This window comes from Pseudovirgaria hyperparasitica (genome assembly GCF_010093815.1).
Source record: "Pseudovirgaria hyperparasitica strain CBS 121739 unplaced genomic scaffold EJ05scaffold_5, whole genome shotgun sequence".
Lineage (NCBI taxonomy): Eukaryota > Fungi > Ascomycota > Dothideomycetes > Acrospermales > Acrospermaceae > Pseudovirgaria > Pseudovirgaria hyperparasitica.
The window spans coordinates 985,877-1,004,340 of record NW_022985553.1 but is presented as its reverse complement, the minus strand read 5'-3'; the positions used below and the strand labels follow the sequence as shown (position 1 = coordinate 1,004,340).

Here is an 18,464-nt window from a genome sequence, read left to right as displayed (position 1 = left end):
AGTAAGATAAAGTGGGGAACATGGCAGATTAATAGAGTAAGAAGAAAGAAAGGCATGGTAATTACTCCTTTTGACTCGTTGAGTAATTAAGTTAGACAAATAAGCTGAGACAAGTAAGTAAGTAAGTGGGCCGATCTGGAGGAGATAATACCCATACCCATATTATACCTACCCTATCCGGATGTAATTAGGTACAGATGGATCCTGGTAAACATCACGCACACATACACGCACACACGCCTGTCTATCTGCGACGAAAAGGGACGACCAAAAGAAAAAGAAAAGTAAAACCGAAATACGATGACGATGCGGAAAACGTCCGAAAGCTGCGCTTCCTTTAATTAACGTTAACGTCATATCTTGCCGACCATGAGGTGTGTGTGTGTGTATGTGTGTGTGTGTTACGAGAGAACGTGTGACAGCCGGCGTACAAGCTGTGCGCAGTCGTTTCCATTATCCTTCTCTTGTCCTGCGTAACTTGCGTACCATATCTACTCAACTTGAACCGTACCAGATATATGATTATTCCATATCCATATTCATATCTATATCCATGTGCTATCTATTTTCAGTTCACGGGATGGTGGAGGGCATGATGATGGTGAAACAATAGGACACCACACAAAGCGCAAACATCTTACGCAAACGCATACATGATCGTCCCTATCAAACGCGGCTCGAGAATTCCAATTCCAGAGAGAATCCCGTTGGACGGGCTGCTTCGTCCGAGCCTCTCCCTTCCCGTGTAACCACCATTCGCCGCATATAAGAACCTCGATTTGCTAGGATACCCAGTATTTGCTCCACACCGCGCGCTGGGAAGGGGTGCCTTCGAACTGCCACAGGAGGTTTCTGTTAGCTGATTGCTCCGCTCTGTGTATACTTTGTGTGACGTCATTTAGATGGGATATTTGTCGTGCTTTGCTGTTTCAGAGTAGGAATCGGAGCGCGGAAGAGAACTGAGTCATGGGGGTGAGGGGAGGGATGTTTGTATAGACGGGGAAGATACACGCGTTGTAGGGTGCGATACAACGTGGGGAAGAAGACCATACAAGGGTTCTGCAGATGGCTGAAACTCTGCTCTGCAAGACAACGACCGTGGGAAAGGGGGCAGGGTAGCGAAAGGTGATAGACGGGTAGTGAGCAATCCTTGGGCATTTACGTACATTGAAATCCACTTTCGTTATGTCCTGGAAGCCTTCCTTGAGCGTTGGTTCGCGGTAGCGCTTCGTGAAGCTGTAGAAGGCGGACTTCGGGAGTGACGTTCGCTTTTCGGGGTTCATCTAGGAGGTAGCTTGTCAGCAAAGTGTTATTTGAGGGAATAATGAAGCAAGCCTCCAGGTGTCAATAGTTCTGCATACACGAACGACGGTCTATGAGAGAAGTGTCTCCCGTCAGCCTCCGGGTGAGAATAACGAGGCTGTGTAGTCTTGTCCGTCACGTCTGCAGACCCTGATGAATGAAGCACGTATGAGACAACCCCTAGGCAACTGCTATCCGATACATGGCGTTGACGTCGGCGCTCGTCCGCTCAAGCCAAGTATAAAGCTTGAGCGAATGACAATGCAAAGCAAGAATATCCGAAACAGACCATTGCAAGCCAGATCAAGTTGACGATAAAGCTGCATGAAATAGGCGAGAGCGGGAATAGAGCACTTACACTTGACAGTTCATCACGGGCTTCTGGCGCACACTCTGGGTAGCTGATTTCGCCTAATGATCGCACGACATCGTTGTGTTCGCAAAGGCGTGGATCAGCCGTGAAAAGTACGCAACGTATTGGGACTTTGTGCTTCCTCGCAAGTTCTACCCAATAGGCGCGTACTTCCGGATCCGCATTCGTGTTGTCTGAGCTCAAGCTATATCAGCACGCGATCTGAATGTGGTGATGTGCAGAAGCGGAGTAAAGTGCAATGTCAAACATAAGGAGAATGTATAAGACACAAAATCTAGGTGTTTTTAATAAAGTGACATACCGACGGCAACAGACTTGTTCTCTCTCAATAGATCATCAGCGACTTTCAGGCATCTGTCTCTCTGCGCTGCAATTAGCTACTCTACCCATTTATAGACGTACCACAACATATGACCCGTCACCACTCGCTCAATTTCAAACACTAGGGTTTTACTAGGGGACTAAACGTCCCACGGGGAAAGAGTTAATTTATTCGTAACTTACCGTCTTTAAGATGTCTTGATTTACACGCTCATACCCCAGGGGTTTAAGATGTCGCCAGTAGTAGGTGCTCTTCCCGGCGGCAGGACTCCCACTGAACAAGACAATATCCAGGGGGTTACTTTTAACAAATATCGAAGATGCTGCCATGAATGTAAGTCCATCCGAACACAGCAGCAAAGCACGTAGACACGATGGGGGACTTGCGGTTGTCTATTGAGGACCCTGTTTGTATCGACATGGCCAAATAATTGGCTGGATCGAAGTTCCGAACAAATGGTCGGGCGTCCTCTTTGGAAAAATACTCCTCAGGGCTGTAGAATTTTATGCCTACATTGGCGGCGAAGTCTCGATCGGAACACGAATGGTCTTTGTTTCCCTTCTCTGATCCTCTACCGGCGGCGTCTCCCACAAATATTGATCCCTCAAGATCGACTGCATCTGGCTTCTCAAGGTTGTGGTCTTGTAATAGCCTCGTCCACATTCCAGTTCGCGGCTTGCGAAACTGGTCTTTCTCGGTAGCTGCATAGATGCATATAGGCATATCTAGATGCGAAAAGACTGCTGCGACCTTCTGTTTGAAGTCGTTGAGTCGCTTCATCTCTAACTTGGGCGACTTCGCATTCATTGTTATCCCTGCTTGGTTACTGACGACGGCTACAAGATAGCTAGAATGCACTTGATTAGTTTCACGTCTGAGAAAAGTAACCCTTGCGCTCTGGGGCCTTGACCAACCCTTGATCATGGAGCTCTTTCAATACTGTTGGTACAGTAGGGGCCCACCATTTCCAATCGGTCGCCCCTTTAGAGAATTTGTTGCCTGACGATGGAACAATAAGTGTTGAGTCCTTCGCGAACTCATGTTAGCTATCGTCTTCCAGATCTAACGGCGCCGCTGCTCAGAGTGGAAGCCAGCAAGTTCCTGAGGGCAGTGGTAAACTACCGAGACACGTACAAAGTCAAAAGCTGCAATCTTTCTTGATCTCGAATCTTCAGTTCTTGCCTGCTCCTGCGAGGCGGATGGCGCGAACTCTCCAGCAAGCAGAGTATCATTCCACACTTTCCACGTCATCTGCTCAGGCTGTTTCTGCGATGCTGGCGTGAAGAACGACTTGACGGCCTTTTCTGAAGTCCTTCAGCAACTGCACCAGATACAGACGTATCATAGCCTACATACGAGTCGTGCCACTGGCAACAGGCTGCTTCCGCTTCGTGGGTGGAGGCGACACGGAGCCATCTTCGGTATCGGTTCTCTTCAAACTCCGCGAAGGACTCATATTGTATTGCGCATAGCGAAAGAAGTCAAAGTTAAGATCTGCCAGTAAGATGGGAGGACGTGACGAAGATCGGGAGTCGCGTTTGGCATTTGACGCGAAGTCACGTGTAACCTTAACATTACATTCAAGTGGGTGACGAAGCCAAGCATCTATTAAGTGAGTCTCTTGTGGACTATATATCTGCTCATAGGAACAATCAAGGCTATCTTTAATGATGTACATTGATGACCAGAATAAGGCAAAGTCTCAACGATGCTCTCACCTTACAAGACCCACAATGGAATCATCGTGGAACCACTTAGTATCGGGCAAGCGCTGCACTTGACCCAACTCGACTTTTGTTTGAGAGTTTTGTTCTACTATTAGGCTCAGCAAGTTACCCTACGTGATGCGAGCATGTCTCGTTTCCTTGACACTGAACCATACGGTCCCTTAAAGCGTTCATTGATGTTTCTGTGCGGCTCGTCGCACTGTACGACGGACTGCGATCAAGCATCGTCTCAATAGACACAGCGTAATGTAGTGCCTATCTTCTGCTTGCAGTTTCTATTGCATGCCAGAGCTCGGACGCTTACACATTTCAAGCTGCTTGGGCTGCGTTGTATTTCACTCTTGTGTCCAATGCCAAGCGATCCACGACTTGCAATTCCACGATACCCTTCATGGTGCCTTGGAATTTCACGAGTTCTTCTTGGCCCCGTCCAAGATTGTCTGGACCCGCATTGTCTACAAGGCGAACTGAAGTTTGCATGATATAGGCTCCACTTGGGTCTACAGGTTTGAGGGATTCGTACGAGGGCAATGTCGCTACTGGTGATTGGGAGGGTGGTAGTTCATGATAGGTGAGCAATCTATGCAATAGTATGACGACGTTCTTGTGGACGTAACGATGTCCTTCGAGGATGTGCTCACCGACATAGCTACCGAACGTTAGCCGCCAGGTACTAGCTAGTACGAGTCCAAGACGCTTACTTGTACTGAAAGTCTTTCATGTAGTTGTGTGCATCTCCTTGCAATATGGGCGTTGTATTGGCAGTCCTGTAAATCACTGGTCGTTTCGCAGCATCAGGGACATCATAGAACTGCATAGCCCATGTACCTCCAGGAGCCAGCGCCTTGCCCTCCTTCTCAAAGTCATCTTCTGTCAAGTCTTGCACAAGCTTTGTAAAGTAGAGGTCTTTGACTGCTTGCGCCTGGGTACTGCGCTTGTCGGTCGCGACAGCTTGAGAACCTCCTACTTGGCCCGTCCTGCCAGGAGCTTGTGGATCGCGATTCGGCCTGTAGACTACGTGACGTTCGATGACACGCTGCGGCTGCATCGCAGCAACGCCTGCGAGGACTTTGAGCATCTCATCATGTCGGGATCGAGGGACTTGGCCGAAGAGGAGGAGCTCGTGCATTGGCGACCAACCCGGAAATCCGAAGATCAAGTCGGAGATGTGCAAAAGAACAGCAGTGGTGTTTTGGCTATGGTTGAGGTTGATACGCGCGGCAGCACTGCAGACCACGAGGCGGGGCAGTTTGCGTGTGTAGCTCAGGTGAGGTAATCGAGCACGCGATAAGAGAAGGGCCAACAGTGTGGTGATCGATGATTGGTGTTGAGAGAGAATCGTAGAGTGTTTCGGCGTGAATCCCACATGCATGGATTGACAGTTGAATGTTGGCGTGCTTATGCCGACTAAACCACCAAGCTTCTACCTTACAAGTTAGAGGTTTACTACAACACCACTACCACCCACCCCCCCAATTTTGAATCAACAGCTAGATCTACTCCACACACTCTCTCCGCACGCTATTTGAATGTGATTATCAATCATATTGACAGTCCCAGACGAGCAAAGCACGCAATTGATCCTCACGAATAGAGAATACTCCCCTTCAACTCATAAATTAGCGTGATATCAAAACTCGCCGTCGGCTCCCAACACCCCCCCAGCTCACTACTTATCAGTGTCTCGGGGAAGCTTGGACCTCAACGCTGCAGTTGTAGCGTACCTGCACATCACCGCCGATTCCGGTCCTACCCGACTTTATATGATCAATTGTCTCTACTGCTCCACCTCTTCCTTATCTCTACATCCTCATCTTCTTCCCTGTAACCTTTTCCTCTATCCCATAACACCTCCTCTCCAGCTCTCCAGTCGTCAACATGCACGCCACACGCGCCCTTCTCCAGCACCGCCAGCCCATGATCCGCTTCCTAGGGAAGCGCAATATCCCCGCAAGTACGTCGCATCATTCCACATGCCCACCTCAAGATAGTCGGCATTTGGATAGCAATCGCACACACATACACAAGGGCTAACATGTTTTCGCTCGCAGAACTCGACCACTCTCCCCACGTCCACCCAGCCAGTCCATCACCCTCTCTGCCCTCGTCCTTCGCCGAGTACCGCCAGAAAGCCCAGCAACACGGTCCTCTCGGCGGCCAGCAACAGTCCTCCAGCATCTCCTACGGGGGATACATCGGTAGCAGGTCCGGCTCGTCACTCGGCTCCGTCACGCCCAGCGAGGGCCAGTACTTTGACCGCAACGACCTGCCCGCGCGCTTCAAGCGTCTGGCCTGGTCGCAGGCCGAGATCGATGCCATTGAGAGCGGCGGCGCAAGCTTGTTCTAAGCTACCCTATGCACAACAATATGCCCGACACAACAAGCTGTCGAACATCTACTACACGAAAATTTAGAGGCCAATGAGCCATGGGAATGGAATTACGGAGTGATATGAGAAAAGTGTTGAGGTTGAGGTTGAGGCCAGCCAGCAGGTGCCCAGTATAGACCGGAGTATTGTGACGGATTGCTGCCGGATCCCCACAGAGAGTGTGCACGGCAGTGAGGACTGGCCAAGAATAGCTGCAGGCACCACCACCCGCCGCACGTCGGAGGAAGATTTTTGCGTTGGATAGATACCCTGCTAAGACTATTTGTTACCTCTCCTTGCGCACCCTCACAGTCGATGGATGTATGACCGAAAAGTGAAAAAAAGTATTGCCAATATTACGACGCTTGTATGAATATATCTGAAGCGATGAAGTTAAATTGTCTGTGCCGGTTGTGTCGTTGACCGGTTTTCAGAATGCCTGTGATGTGTATTTACCGAATTTGCAAAATGCCCTTTTTATGGTCGCTTCTCGAGCAAACACAACCTATCTTGGACAGCATCATGGGAAGAGCTTGCTATCGAGCAAATAGAATCCCATCCGAAATACTCTTCTACCTCCTGTCTACACATCCGTCTGATATCTGATTAGACGTGAAAGGTAATTTCAGACCGTCCAGTTTCAGTATTAAGCAGGTGTTGCAACATCGTCTAAGACTGATGATTATGCCTGGGCGTAAGACACGCGCCATCAGGCCGCTCCAATTCATGCACGCCATGCATACAGATATCATACATACACATACATTTCTCGCAGTCAGTCTTAAGCGGACACACGACTCTCCTCTCTCCACACACCGTGGAACGCACAGTCAGCCATCTCATCGCATCCATCCATGGTACAATTATCCGTGAAGATTGTGAACGGGACGCCCGCGTGGCTATCTCGCGTCGCTCTCCCATGGCGTAACAACAACCCAAATAAATTATCCTCGAAGAACCCACGCCCGAATCCTGGTCTCCCGAAGCGCCATCGCTATGCTTTTTTTGTGTGTTCGTTACTGCCTTCCACCCCTTGGCGAAGAATGAACTATCTTTCCATTATTGCTTGCTTGCTTGCTTGCTTGCTTGCTCACATGCCCACGCCCCTGACGGATTACTCTTCCGCCCCGCGCGCCGCTGCATTGATGAAGAAATCCAGCTCGCTCGGGCCACCCCTATTGACATCATTCTCAGCCAGCTGCTCGAGCAAGCTGAGAAACGGATCCTTTTCGGAATCCGTATGCGTGGATCCGCTCGCGCTCGCCGCCCCAGGGGTAGGCTGCTGCTCGTAGCCCGTGATGCTGTGGTCCATGGCAAAGATGGAGGCGTCGAAGGAGGAGGAGGAAGAGTCTGGGGCGGCGGATGGGTCGTGGAGGACGGCGTGGGCGGGCCTAGGGGTGAAGTGGAAGGACGGGGAGAACGGGGGCGGGGTGAGGCCGGTTGGGAAGTCGGAGGGAACGACGAGGTGTGGGTTTGGGAGGTTGGCGAAGGTGAGGAGGGAGGAGGGGGTTGTGCTGGACTCGGGCTGGGGTGCGGAGAGGAGGTCGTGTTTGGGGGCTGTGCTGGATGGGTTTGTGGCGCGGCGCTTTTTTCGGGGTTCTTGGGTGGTTTGTTGGTGGTGTGGTTGTTGCTGTTGCTGTTGTTGTGTGGAGTAGGATTGTTGGTAGCTTGATGAGGATGGAAGAGTGCCGTTCATGTTGGAGAATGATGTGCGTTGGTTGAAGTATGGGTTGTGTTGCTGTTGCTGTTGTTGGTCAAGCGAATATGGCATGAATCTGCGCGGGATTAGTTTCATGATATCCATGCAATCTCTGAGTAGCCTACCCTTCGGGAAACCCATCAACAGTCACATCCATGAATGTGATGTGCGAGCCATCGAATGCTTGTCCTGGGTACCGGTCGAAGAAGTCTTCTAGTTGAAAGACGGGCGCGAAGCGTAGTGGATTGCTAGCGAGCGATTTGACCAGCTCAGAGTGGCATCCATATATTGTCTGGAGAGTGTCTCGCTGGTGTTGTGCTCCTGCCCAGACGAAACGTAGTTCCGAGAGTTGGTGCATTTCGCGGGAGAGGAATTCTGAGCTTGCAGAGAAGACTTCACCCTCGCGTCCTCGATAATGCGCTCCATGAACATGGATTGTGCCAGCAGTACAAATACAGTATGCTACAAATGCTGGCCAATCTAGTATCGATGAGGCACGCCCTATCTCGACAAGCTCAGCGATAGCATTGGCATGTAGAAAGCAGAGGTTCGTTGCCTCTATTTGCCAAGACTGATGCTGAGACGTTCCAGATAGTTCAGCCAGGTCGACAGGAAGGAATGGTCTGTATATAAGGCAGTGTATTAGATGATATATCAGCTTGCTGAGTACCAACATAGCACTGTCCGGCTGGCCGAATAGTGCTTCTAACGACGCAAAGGTGTCCTGTGTCTCGGAGGCCCAGATGTCAAGCTCTTGTCGAATCTTTGATAGGTTCGAAAGCTGATGCCACGGAAAATGAGAGTCTCCTTTGACACCACCTGCAGCCAAGTAGCGATTCGTGATGCCCAGAATACGCACGATCCCTATAAGCATGCTGGAACTCCCTTGAGAGCCTTTCCCGGACCCGGCCATATATTGGATATTCGATCCGTTTGGAAAATGCTCGCCTTCCAGCGGTATTGCCCCTGGATGCAGTTGCCATGATGGCAGTCTAAGATTGAGAGTCTCGTCCGAAATCAAAGATGGTCGCTTCGAACCACACACAGAGAACCGGTCCATTAGATAACAAGCCCAGAAAAGCCGTCTGCGTCCCTCCCTTTCAGCCTGAGAGATCTTGAGCCCTAGGGGTAACTCCCGATGCAAGTCCAAAGCAAAGGCCATCGATATAGCGGAGGCTGGCAATGATTAGTTCAGGTCAATTCCAAGATTACATTCAACTCACAGAGAAGCATATAAGTCTTCTTGCCTTTGCCGCTCTGATGACTTGCTTGTGCCAGGAGAAGTAAAGTCTGCAGATTCTCAATCGACGGTTCATCGATATCAATCTCCATACGAGCACGACGAGCATACTCATGGCCAATCCGAACTGCATTGTTATAGCCACCAACGTGTGATGCATATCTGGGATTGTCAGGCCAGAGAAAGTGTGTGAGTAAACACGACTAACCTTGCTGATACGGCGTATATTGCGTACGCTAAGAATGATGGTATTGTGTTTGACTGTAGTCGCTGTCTAGTGGTCGTTTCGTCAATGATATAGTATGGCCTACCATGCATCCTCGAAAAATAGGTGTCAAGGAGCATATCAGGCACAAAGCTAGGCGTTGGCTGACTGTGTCACGGTCAGCAGGAACAAACGCCCCATTACGAGTGAAGGCTGTCTCACTTCGCTTCAGATGGCGATAACAGCTGCGAAGTGTTGCTCATCATAGGTGGAGGTATGTCGATATGAGCTTGATGGACCATGGAACCATTGGAGCTATTGCTGTCACCAACGTCCTGTGGAGAGCCATCTTTCTGGTCGGGTGAGTTCGCCTTCTTTTCATTGTGCAATTGCTTTTCCAAGCCATCGACTCTCTTCAACAGCGCTTCCAGCACGTCTGTCTTTGGACCTCTCTTTTTTGGCACGGCATCTAACAGTCGTCAGCCAAAATTGGTCTCACTGCCAAGAGAACAGATTCAAAGGCATGCGAACCATATACACAAGGACAGGCGAATACTTGACATGCTTCACAGGTCGGCCGAATACGATTGCATTTGATCTAGCTAAATGTCAGTAAAGTGTACAAAGCAAGCTGCTCTGTCAGATCTGAGAGACCTTTCTCTTCCTGCAGCTCTTGCAATTCATAGATTCTCTAGGCTCGTTGGTCTGACGCCGGGCAGGCAGCCTGTCGATACCGACCTGAGGGCGCGTTGACATATTGTACCACGGAGAGAGCTCGTGGAGCCACGAGTGATATCAGGGCATTGCAGAGTGTCGAGTCAAGTTCAGCGCCACGGCCTTAGTAGAGGCAGTTTGGTCTGAGCAGGAAAAGACAAAGACAACTAGAGTGATAAAAGCAACAGACGACATGCACCTCAGCCCAGTGAGATGATGGAGCAAATTAAGGTGCGGAGGAGTGGAGTGTGTGGCATGGGCGGCGGCGACATGGGCCCCCCCCTAAGGCTTACAGAACGGCGGGAGAGGGTGCCAACTCCCTCCCTTTACCGTAGAACTACTGTAAAGTAGGCAAAGAATGCCCGTGCAGCATCGCATCGCCATTGATCATTGATGATTGATGATTGATGCAGGCGCGGGGACTCCCTGCTTGGTGTCGTTCTATGTTGTATGGTGAACGATCCGGTGGAAGGCTTCTTGGTGCCGCATGTTGTGTTGTAACAAGAGCATGTCCGCCCCAACGCAGCAATTGGACGTCTGGGTACGCGCGTGACGCTCCCAGGAACTGTCGCTCCAGTCGTCCGGTCAGCCGCCGCCCAGGGATGCTCTCAGATCGAGGCCAGGGTTGTGGTGCTGCTGGTGCTGGTGCTGATGCATATTACCTGCAATGGTTGGGACGAGGACGGAGATAGAGGTGAGGATGAGGCAAAGAAGGGTTAACTGCCGCCGAAGCATCTGCTTGAGGTTCTAAGGTCATATCAGATATTAGTTAATACGTATTAGTATACAGGTCGATCGGCCATCCATCAACTTAATGTCAATTAGTGCTCCACACCGCACGAGGCCTCGCCCCGCGCGGAGGATGGCGACGGCGACGGGGCGTGGGTGGGTTGGATTGTGGATTGTGGATTGTGGTTCGTGTATTGTGGGATTGTGGATAACCTTTACAACCAACCTATCATCTATTATCTTCCTCGCTTAGGATATAGAATACTCCTTTCACTTGATCTTGTAATATCTTATATCTCCCAATCCAATCAACAGCTATCATCATTGCAATTTCAAGGCATAATGCATGCTTTTTTTCCTTCTCTTTATCATGACCGACCTGCACCATACAGGCAGGCCATGTACTGCCAACGCGCGGCTGCGTCGCTCCATCTAAGGCGTGGGCGTGGCTACTTGCGACGGTGAGTAAGGCGCCCTCGCTTCTATTTAGCATCCCTGTATGCTAAATGTCCACCAATCCGGAGCCATACCATCGTATGTCTCTCCGAACTCGATCTAGCAGACGAGCTGGTATATAGATCCGAATGACTCGAAATCTGGGGTGCATTTACGAGGCCCGTCGTATTTATACACTATAAGTCGATCTTATTGGTCTCTCCTTCCATCTTTCCGTAGCAGGTTGCATCATTTCGGCGATGAGGCTGCTTTGGATCTGGAAGATCATCTCGCTGCTCACACCTCCAGACTGCTCTGTCATAAGCATGACCACGAAAGATCAGCTATCAATTAGGGGTTCGGCAGCTGCGAGCCGTATGGGCTTGTGCGAGTTTCCTGACAACTCGTGTATCTTATCCGAGACATTTCAATAATATACGAGGCCGACGCTTTGCCCATCTTGTCACAGAGCTAGCATCAGGGCTCTCTAACCTAGTACCGACACGAATGCAGTGGTATAGGCGTCACCGCAGAGAGGATCGCTACTCCCTTAGCGCTTATGAGTTGGCGAACCTTTAATATTATAGACGACCCTGAAGGTTTAGACTGACTCCAGTCCATGGCGTATATCGGCATCTTCCGCTCTTCTTGATGCCACTTTACTGTCTCTGCATTCTGGAAGTTTCATTCTTTGATGATGAGCTGACATAAACGAGGCCGCACGCACTTGAGCATAGAATGAGATTTGTAAGGTCGTGTTGGTGGTATCAAAATGTATGCCCGATACGTTGAAACCCAGCCAGGCCTGGATGTGCAAACTGTAAACCTCAATGCCGCCCAACGCCTCACCTGTAGTGCTTCATGCTGTGTCAAAACAAGCCTTGACCAGATGCAAGTCGTACAAAGTCATAAGGAACGTTCTGTCCCACTAGGAGCCGCAAAGTCTCCACTGTTGTCCAAGCACTCACATCCGCAATGCTGTACACGGTCCATCCGGTAGATGCTGCCACTGTCAAGGGATCGTTTTTTCTTGGTCCTGTGGAGAGATCCACGAACACTTTGCCGGCGGATTTGCCAAGCCCAGTTCCGTCCCCACTGTAGTGTTTCAGCAGCGGAGCCACAGACATGGATTTCTCAGCCGGAAGTGCGGATATGATGACGAATGGTTGGTCAAGACGTTTCATGTCTTCAACCGATCGAACTTGTTCCACATCCCCTTTCAGTGTTCCGTGCATCTTAAACCCAATAGTGAAAATGGGTCCGATGCCAAGGCTCTTCAAAGCAAAGATGGCAGGTGCAGCATCTGACTCCGCGCTCGCCAATATGAGCGCTGCTCGTTGGCTGTACGCCGTTGGCACAAAGTCACGCGTCAAAGTGGAGCGTATCCCTTTCCAACGTGCATTGTCGCCCTCGTGTGAGATTTCGCCGTTTTGATGAACAAGCACTGTATCTACCTGTCCAATCGCAAAAGCAGCATCTGACATGGTAGGCAAAGAAGGGGATGATATGGCAACTGGCGGATTGATGTAGGCCCCACCAAAGTTGGGCCGTTTGAGAATCGCGTCTATGGGTCCCTTAGGACTCTTCTCCAGGAATATGAACTGATGAGGTAAGCTGAGCTCATTGAAGCACTTTTCGAAGAACATTGCTTGAGTCATAGAACGGTACGAGCCAATACCGTATATATCCTTCTTTGCGAACTGTCCCATATTAAACCGCGCGACGTTTATCTCGGCTGCACTGAGTTGACCAGGTGCAGCGATCATTGGAAGCAGGGGATGTGTGATAGGAGTGAACACTTTGTTCAAAGCTCGAGACAGTTGACCCTGAGGTCCCATGTTGAGACCAGACAACGGAGGATGAGAGTATTTTGACTCAATGAGGGACCTAAAATACTCGAGTTCATAGTTCTCTTGAGTACTCGTGACCAATGCAATCATCTTTACCACATCGCCATATACTGCTCCTTTCCTGAATAGATCTTCGGCTTCAGTGGTGGTCCATTTGAATTTTCCAGAGAAGTCGTGAAAAGCAGAAATTATGCGACTGCTGCCCTTGGTCTCTGATAATTTGCGTCTGATGTCTTCAGGAAGCCACAGCTCAACATCGATGTATTCGCATCCCCATTGAATCGCCTTCCGCAGATATGTGTAGAAGAGAACCGGGTCGTCCATAGGAAATCTCCCGTTCTCGTTTGTGCATCGTGTTGTGTAGATTATGGGTAGCTCTGTCCGCTGACGCAAGGTCATCAATTGCTCGCCGACATATTTGAGGCTCGGTATCGGACTGTAGCTGCCATCAGGAAGCGGTTCTTTTAGCAAGTCAACTCTCAGCTCCACTGCATCTGCACCAACCGAGAGGATATCGAGGTTCGGTAGCGCCGCGTGAATGTCCGGAAATGTTGTAGACAGTAGGGTTGTTCGAAGTTTCTTCGCAAGACTGTCATGTGGATTGATTTGACCGAGAATAAAGGATAGGAAGCGGGCCAGATCCCGCCTGTAGAAAGTCGTTTTCGTGTACAGGTACTCATAGTCACATTGAGAGCTAAAAGCCTCATCCAACGTCTCTCCTTCTCCATCCACGCAGTGCGTATTGAGCAGTAATCTGGAACTATCCCATTCTGCAGCTTCAGCGAGAAAGCTCTTTCTTGAAATGCCGTGAATGGTATCTTTCAATCCTGCTTTGACTTCTGACACTGACCCAGAAATTTCCGCCTTCTGGCCTAGGACGTCTGCTATTACTCCCACAAGGGCTTCCGACTCTTTACCGAAGACAACCAGTAACGACGGCTTTTGAAGAGTCGGTATCTCTTGCACGTCTACAACGGCCATGGATTTCGAGAATGGAGTTGGTGACACTGTCTCCACCAGGAGCTTGGTCGCCATAGAAGAGCTAAGCCGAGTAACCATTTGCTGAACGCGTCGTCAAAGGGTCGAGCTGCCTAAGAAGGAAGGTAGACTTGTATTCAAGGTGCGCGAAAGGTACTGTGCGAGAAGATCTGGTGGCAGATGACTCGCATCTCTGTTGTTCCAGGTGCCCAATTCCCCCGTAGCTGTAAGTGTTTCGTGTACCGGTATAGGAGCTATGAAAGGAGGAAGTATATGATGCTGACAGGCAGGGAAATGATAGTATCAGGCGGGTCGGCTAGGACGTGATATAGTAGGATAGGACGGCTATAGGATCAGTGCGAGATGTGATGGCAGAGCCAGTTGTCAGTTATTGCAAGGCCAACTGGCAAGCAGAATAGTTCCGTATAGGCTGCAATCGACATTTGACGAGGAGGCTCGCGAGATGGTGGATGTATGTAGTGACAAGTGTATAGGAAGCATTATTGCCGGTGTAGATGGCAAAGCTTGTCACTGGTTGGCTCCAACGTGCGTAGGCGGTGGAAAGTGTGGATCGACAGGCGTCCGGCGAGGGGCTGTTAGCGGCTCCTCACGCTTTGTTGCGGGCACAATTTATCCATGGATTGCCATCCTCCTTTCTCATTTATCCGCAAATCAACATCCTCCTCTATATCCCTGTAACTGCGCCCTTTCAGAATCTACTCTGCTCCCCTCGCCTACTGACCGCCGCCAAGACGAGCTGATATCTCTCCTTTCATTAACCGCTTTCCCGGTCGAGGATCATATGGCGACAGCAGCAGAGCAGTTGACTCATTCTGGCATCCTTCGACACGTAACTATCCATTCCGCAAGCATGCTCAGAGCTCATTGATGGCAAATATGAGCATAGTTGTCATCATTGGATAGGAAATGTTCCGCTATCAACAGTGGAGACGCCCCGTCGAGACTAAGCTTCATGTTTACTTCATCTTGAATGCCGTAGAGAAAGTTACTCCAATGAGATTTCAGGTAGAGGGTGGCGGACTCGACACTCGAATGCTCCTCGCTATGAGAAATCAACTATAGATGAGGCAAAACAAAGGATTTGTGGAAAACTACTCTATTTCGAAGTTTTATATCTAGCGGACTAGACCGACCCAGGATCTCAAAGATCATAAGTCATGGCGTATATCATCGACAATACGAATGCGGAATATATCCTAACCGGCGTTACCTTTCCGGAGGACAAATGATCTATTTGAGATCTCGGCATCTTCAACGAGACATATAGGCTTACTGCTCCTGCAGTGTTATCTATGAACCCCAGCCGCACGCACCCTTGATTTAAAGAATCTCACTTACAGTCATCTTAACCATGTTGAATTGTGGTATTTCTTCTGCCAGCCAGATTACAACTGCATCCGCTCGAGTCATGAATAGCTGCACCACTGCTCATAGAGCTTTCGGGAGCATAATAGCCCCTGAGCATTCTGGTCTAGGAAAGATACTGTACATTGTGACATATTTCCTAAGCTCGAGTATATCCGACGTTCCGCCTTCTTATAATCGGTGGGTTTTGCCCTTCGTAGATGAGCCTATTAGATGCCTGTCCTTTACCTGCATACTGCCTATGTGCCATCTTTCGGATGCTAGCACTGCGCAAACCCTGGCTCCATTCCATATACCCGTAGCAAGACGTCTGGACAGAACGACACCGACATTTCGGGTCGGTTAATGACGTTGTATGCATCCCCTCATAAGGGTAGATGATAGGCGGAGGATATCGCAATTCAGCTTTAGGAGCCACACTGGAAAAGAGCTTACTCCTAGCTTGGCTGAACTTGGGACAATTGCTTACTCTACATATAGTATGTGGCAAGGATCATCCCAACGACAAACGATATCATGAAGCCTCTTCAGTTTTCTGCGAATCGTCGACCTTCCCGTAATTCCTCTCCTTATCCCCGCCCCTGTCATCCAGAATGAGTGGAATTCCCTCGATCCTAGCTGCCTCTCTCACGCTCTCTCTCTCAACAACTCTACCTACAAGCTTCGTGAGTGCGGGATACAAGGCCTCCATATCCATCCCAAGCAGATTGCCCCAGCGATACTCGACATAAAGGAATACATCCGCAGCGGTGAACTCATCCCCAACCGAATATCCACTGCTGCTAGCCTGAAGTCTCTCTTCTATCTGCGCGAAGCAAGACTGGACCCACTCTCTCGCCGTGACACGCACACCGTCCCAGGCAGCCTCGTCCGCCGTCCACATCTTGGGCAAGAACAACGCCCCGAAGCCTCGCTCGTGCACAGTCCCGGACAGCCAATTGAACCATTCGTAGCATCGCACAGCTTCTAGGTCGGATTTGCCAAACAACCCTGCCTCGGGCGCGCGACGATCGATGTAGGATGCGATGGCGACGGTCTCGGTGATTGTTGTCTTGCCGTCTTCGAGGATCAGGATTGGCACGCGCTTCTTCGGGTTGAGATGAGCGTGCGTCTCGGGAAAGCCATTTGTCTTTGTGATATCCAGAACGACTAGCGAGAAGTCGAGTTTGGATTCCCGGAGAAGGATGTGATTGAATAGCGAGCATGCGCCGGGAGAAACGTAAAGGATGAGCGGCGCCATGTTGCGGGTAGTACTGAGTGACGTCTTGTAGCGTGCTGTGTAGGAAGGTAGGTTCAATTTGCCTCTATATTACTCGAGTGTGCGGCCGTAAGCAATCAATGCTGGTGCATTAGCCAAGAACTGCGGACAATGCGCTTTATGTACTGGTGTATTATCGCGATCTTCAACGAATTCAAGAAACATTTATCTTAGACGATAAAACTTTCATGAGAGAATGTTCATAACATCTCTTTATATCTTATTGTACCAGAATATATATATAATGAATTGAATGATATTAACTAACAAGTTGAACTAAGCTACTCTGGATGTACACCTCAACGTCAATCATTATGAGTCATAAGAGCCAAGTAACTGACCTTGTATAAGCGTGATTACTTAATACTTAGGTAAGCATCCCGGAGAGATCACTGTCTTTTATCACCCAGCACTTCTCTACTATCTCTAAGCATAAGCTGTTTTATTACTTAGCTTAGCATGAGTTTCACTTCGGAATCATCATGGTTATCGAGATTACCTCTAATGCTGACCTTCCAAAGTGTCTAAACACGCCGTCGAAACAGAGCACAAAAGCACGTCAACTGGTCAACTTGCACTCGGACATCCCCTCCAAGAAGGCTCGAGGGCCCAATTTACAAGGTTTTTTCAGTAGGACAGTAATCGTAACGCTGCAAAATGGCGAGGATGTCGTCATACAATTCCGGCCCGAACCCCTAGATCTTGAGCCGTTCTTACTTGCCCGGAGAGTGCTCGGCGAGGTTGTCCCTGACATCAAAGTAATTCAAGACGCAGAATTGGAACGTGAGGGCATATGGGTTTACTGGATGACGTGCATTCCTGGAAAAACATGGCTTGATGGTGCAAGAGGAAGAACCTCACAAACCAGAGTTACTACCGTCCGATCCTTAGGCCGAATTTTGTCAAAGGGCTATGTCGACGATAGCAGTGGTTCGGTGATTGATCATAAGGTTCGCCCGCATCTAGAACTACTCCTCGCCTCTGAGGATCCCCAGATTCGCCAATTCCACCTCGTGGCGAGAGATTTGCTTGGCAAATTAGACCAGCTCAAGAGTCTACCACTTTTTGTCGCTCACTTCGACCTGAACGAGGTCAACATCATGGTTGATGATAACTGTGAGGTTTCTGGTATCGTTGACTGGGAACTATCAACCCCTCTTCCCTTTGGCATGGGCTTTGGCCGCGTCCACACCCTTGCTGGCGAATATTCCGAGCAAAAGTTTTATATGCCCCCCGAGTTCGACGACGCGGAGAGAGGGTTCTGGCAAGAGATTTGGGATGGGATTCCTGAGAATGTACGCAGTCATGCTAAACCGGAAGCGGTCCAAATTGCTGTCACGCTAGGGACACTTCTGGATACATTCCAGCTGGACGAAGGCAAAGTCGGACCCTATAGCTCCGTAGCCGTTAACGCCCTCCCAAAGTTTCTCACCTACCGGATCCCCTTGATAAGGGGTCCAGATTCACCACCATACTCAGAATGAGTGTGAATACAGACCGAGTTGTGACTACCGATGTAATCAGATATCGGGACAAATAGTTTAGATACGCTCCACAGCCGCACAGCGACACGAGAGGATTCTCAGAAAGAAAGGCAGCAAGGAGGCATCGAGGAAGTATCCACGATTTTCTCCCAACGCATGCATTCATCATCAATGGATTCTGTTATTTTAATTCCAAAGACGAAACGTGCATGCCAACTCTCACGGCTACCCAAAGATGTCTTGATTCTTTAGTGAACTAGAATCGTTTACCTATGAAGAGAGACGTACCTTGTTAATGGTTAGTGAACTACAGTACTTGATAAATCCATGCGTTTACCCATGCCGCAATGCTAGAGGAATTTATTCCTTGGGCGGCGGTACCCATCGGACAATA

The 18,464-nt window shown here is 49.6% G+C and overlaps 7 protein-coding genes across 7 annotated transcripts; 2 read left to right on the top strand and 5 right to left on the bottom strand.

The window, feature by feature from the left end:
- Positions 1-697: 697 nt before the first annotated feature.
- On the bottom strand, positions 698-3,854 carry EJ05DRAFT_309181 (PNK3P-domain-containing protein). The gene is made up of 9 exons (XM_033740674.1): positions 3,354-3,854; positions 3,132-3,301; positions 2,912-3,024; positions 2,384-2,844; positions 2,180-2,319; positions 1,977-2,037; positions 1,661-1,848; positions 1,167-1,283; positions 698-836 (listed from the first exon to the last, which is right to left on the bottom strand). Exons 1-9 carry the CDS (start codon positions 3,673-3,675, stop codon positions 783-785), a joined length of 1,626 nt encoding a protein of 541 aa, XP_033602233.1. The 5' UTR covers positions 3,676-3,854; the 3' UTR covers positions 698-782.
- Positions 3,855-4,033: 179 nt separating this feature from the next.
- On the bottom strand, positions 4,034-5,096 carry EJ05DRAFT_498982 (uncharacterized protein; the record flags this gene model as incomplete). The annotated part of the gene is made up of 2 exons (XM_033746761.1): positions 4,034-4,373; positions 4,426-5,096. The coding sequence occupies 2 exons, from the start codon at positions 5,094-5,096 to the stop codon at positions 4,034-4,036; spliced, it is 1,011 nt and encodes a 336-aa protein (XP_033602232.1).
- A 506-nt stretch (positions 5,097-5,602) lies between these two features.
- Positions 5,603-6,071, top strand: EJ05DRAFT_484689 (uncharacterized protein; the record flags this gene model as incomplete). The annotated part of the gene is made up of 2 exons (XM_033745364.1): positions 5,603-5,678; positions 5,776-6,071. The coding sequence occupies 2 exons, from the start codon at positions 5,603-5,605 to the stop codon at positions 6,069-6,071; spliced, it is 372 nt and encodes a 123-aa protein (XP_033602231.1).
- Positions 6,072-7,109: 1,038 nt separating this feature from the next.
- EJ05DRAFT_309185 (uncharacterized protein) lies at positions 7,110-10,134 on the bottom strand. Its single transcript, XM_033740675.1, has 7 exons — positions 9,891-10,134; positions 9,768-9,834; positions 9,459-9,705; positions 9,240-9,404; positions 9,015-9,193; positions 7,917-8,967; positions 7,110-7,867 (listed from the first exon to the last, which is right to left on the bottom strand). Exons 1-7 carry the CDS (start codon positions 9,990-9,992, stop codon positions 7,207-7,209), a joined length of 2,472 nt encoding a protein of 823 aa, XP_033602230.1. The 5' UTR covers positions 9,993-10,134; the 3' UTR covers positions 7,110-7,206.
- Positions 10,135-11,983: 1,849 nt separating this feature from the next.
- On the bottom strand, positions 11,984-13,999 carry EJ05DRAFT_437165 (aldolase; the record flags this gene model as incomplete). The annotated part of the gene is made up of 1 exon (XM_033741776.1): positions 11,984-13,999. One exon carries the CDS (start codon positions 13,997-13,999, stop codon positions 11,984-11,986), a length of 2,016 nt encoding a protein of 671 aa, XP_033602229.1.
- A 1,360-nt stretch (positions 14,000-15,359) lies between these two features.
- On the bottom strand, positions 15,360-16,868 carry EJ05DRAFT_474839 (glutathione S-transferase). The gene has a single exon (XM_033743683.1). It carries the CDS (start codon positions 16,566-16,568, stop codon positions 15,843-15,845), a length of 726 nt encoding a protein of 241 aa, XP_033602228.1. The 5' UTR covers positions 16,569-16,868; the 3' UTR covers positions 15,360-15,842.
- Positions 16,869-17,006: 138 nt separating this feature from the next.
- EJ05DRAFT_474838 (uncharacterized protein) lies at positions 17,007-18,411 on the top strand. Its single transcript, XM_033743682.1, has one exon. It carries the CDS (start codon positions 17,069-17,071, stop codon positions 18,068-18,070), a length of 1,002 nt encoding a protein of 333 aa, XP_033602227.1. The 5' UTR covers positions 17,007-17,068; the 3' UTR covers positions 18,071-18,411.
- Positions 18,412-18,464: the final 53 nt, after the last annotated feature.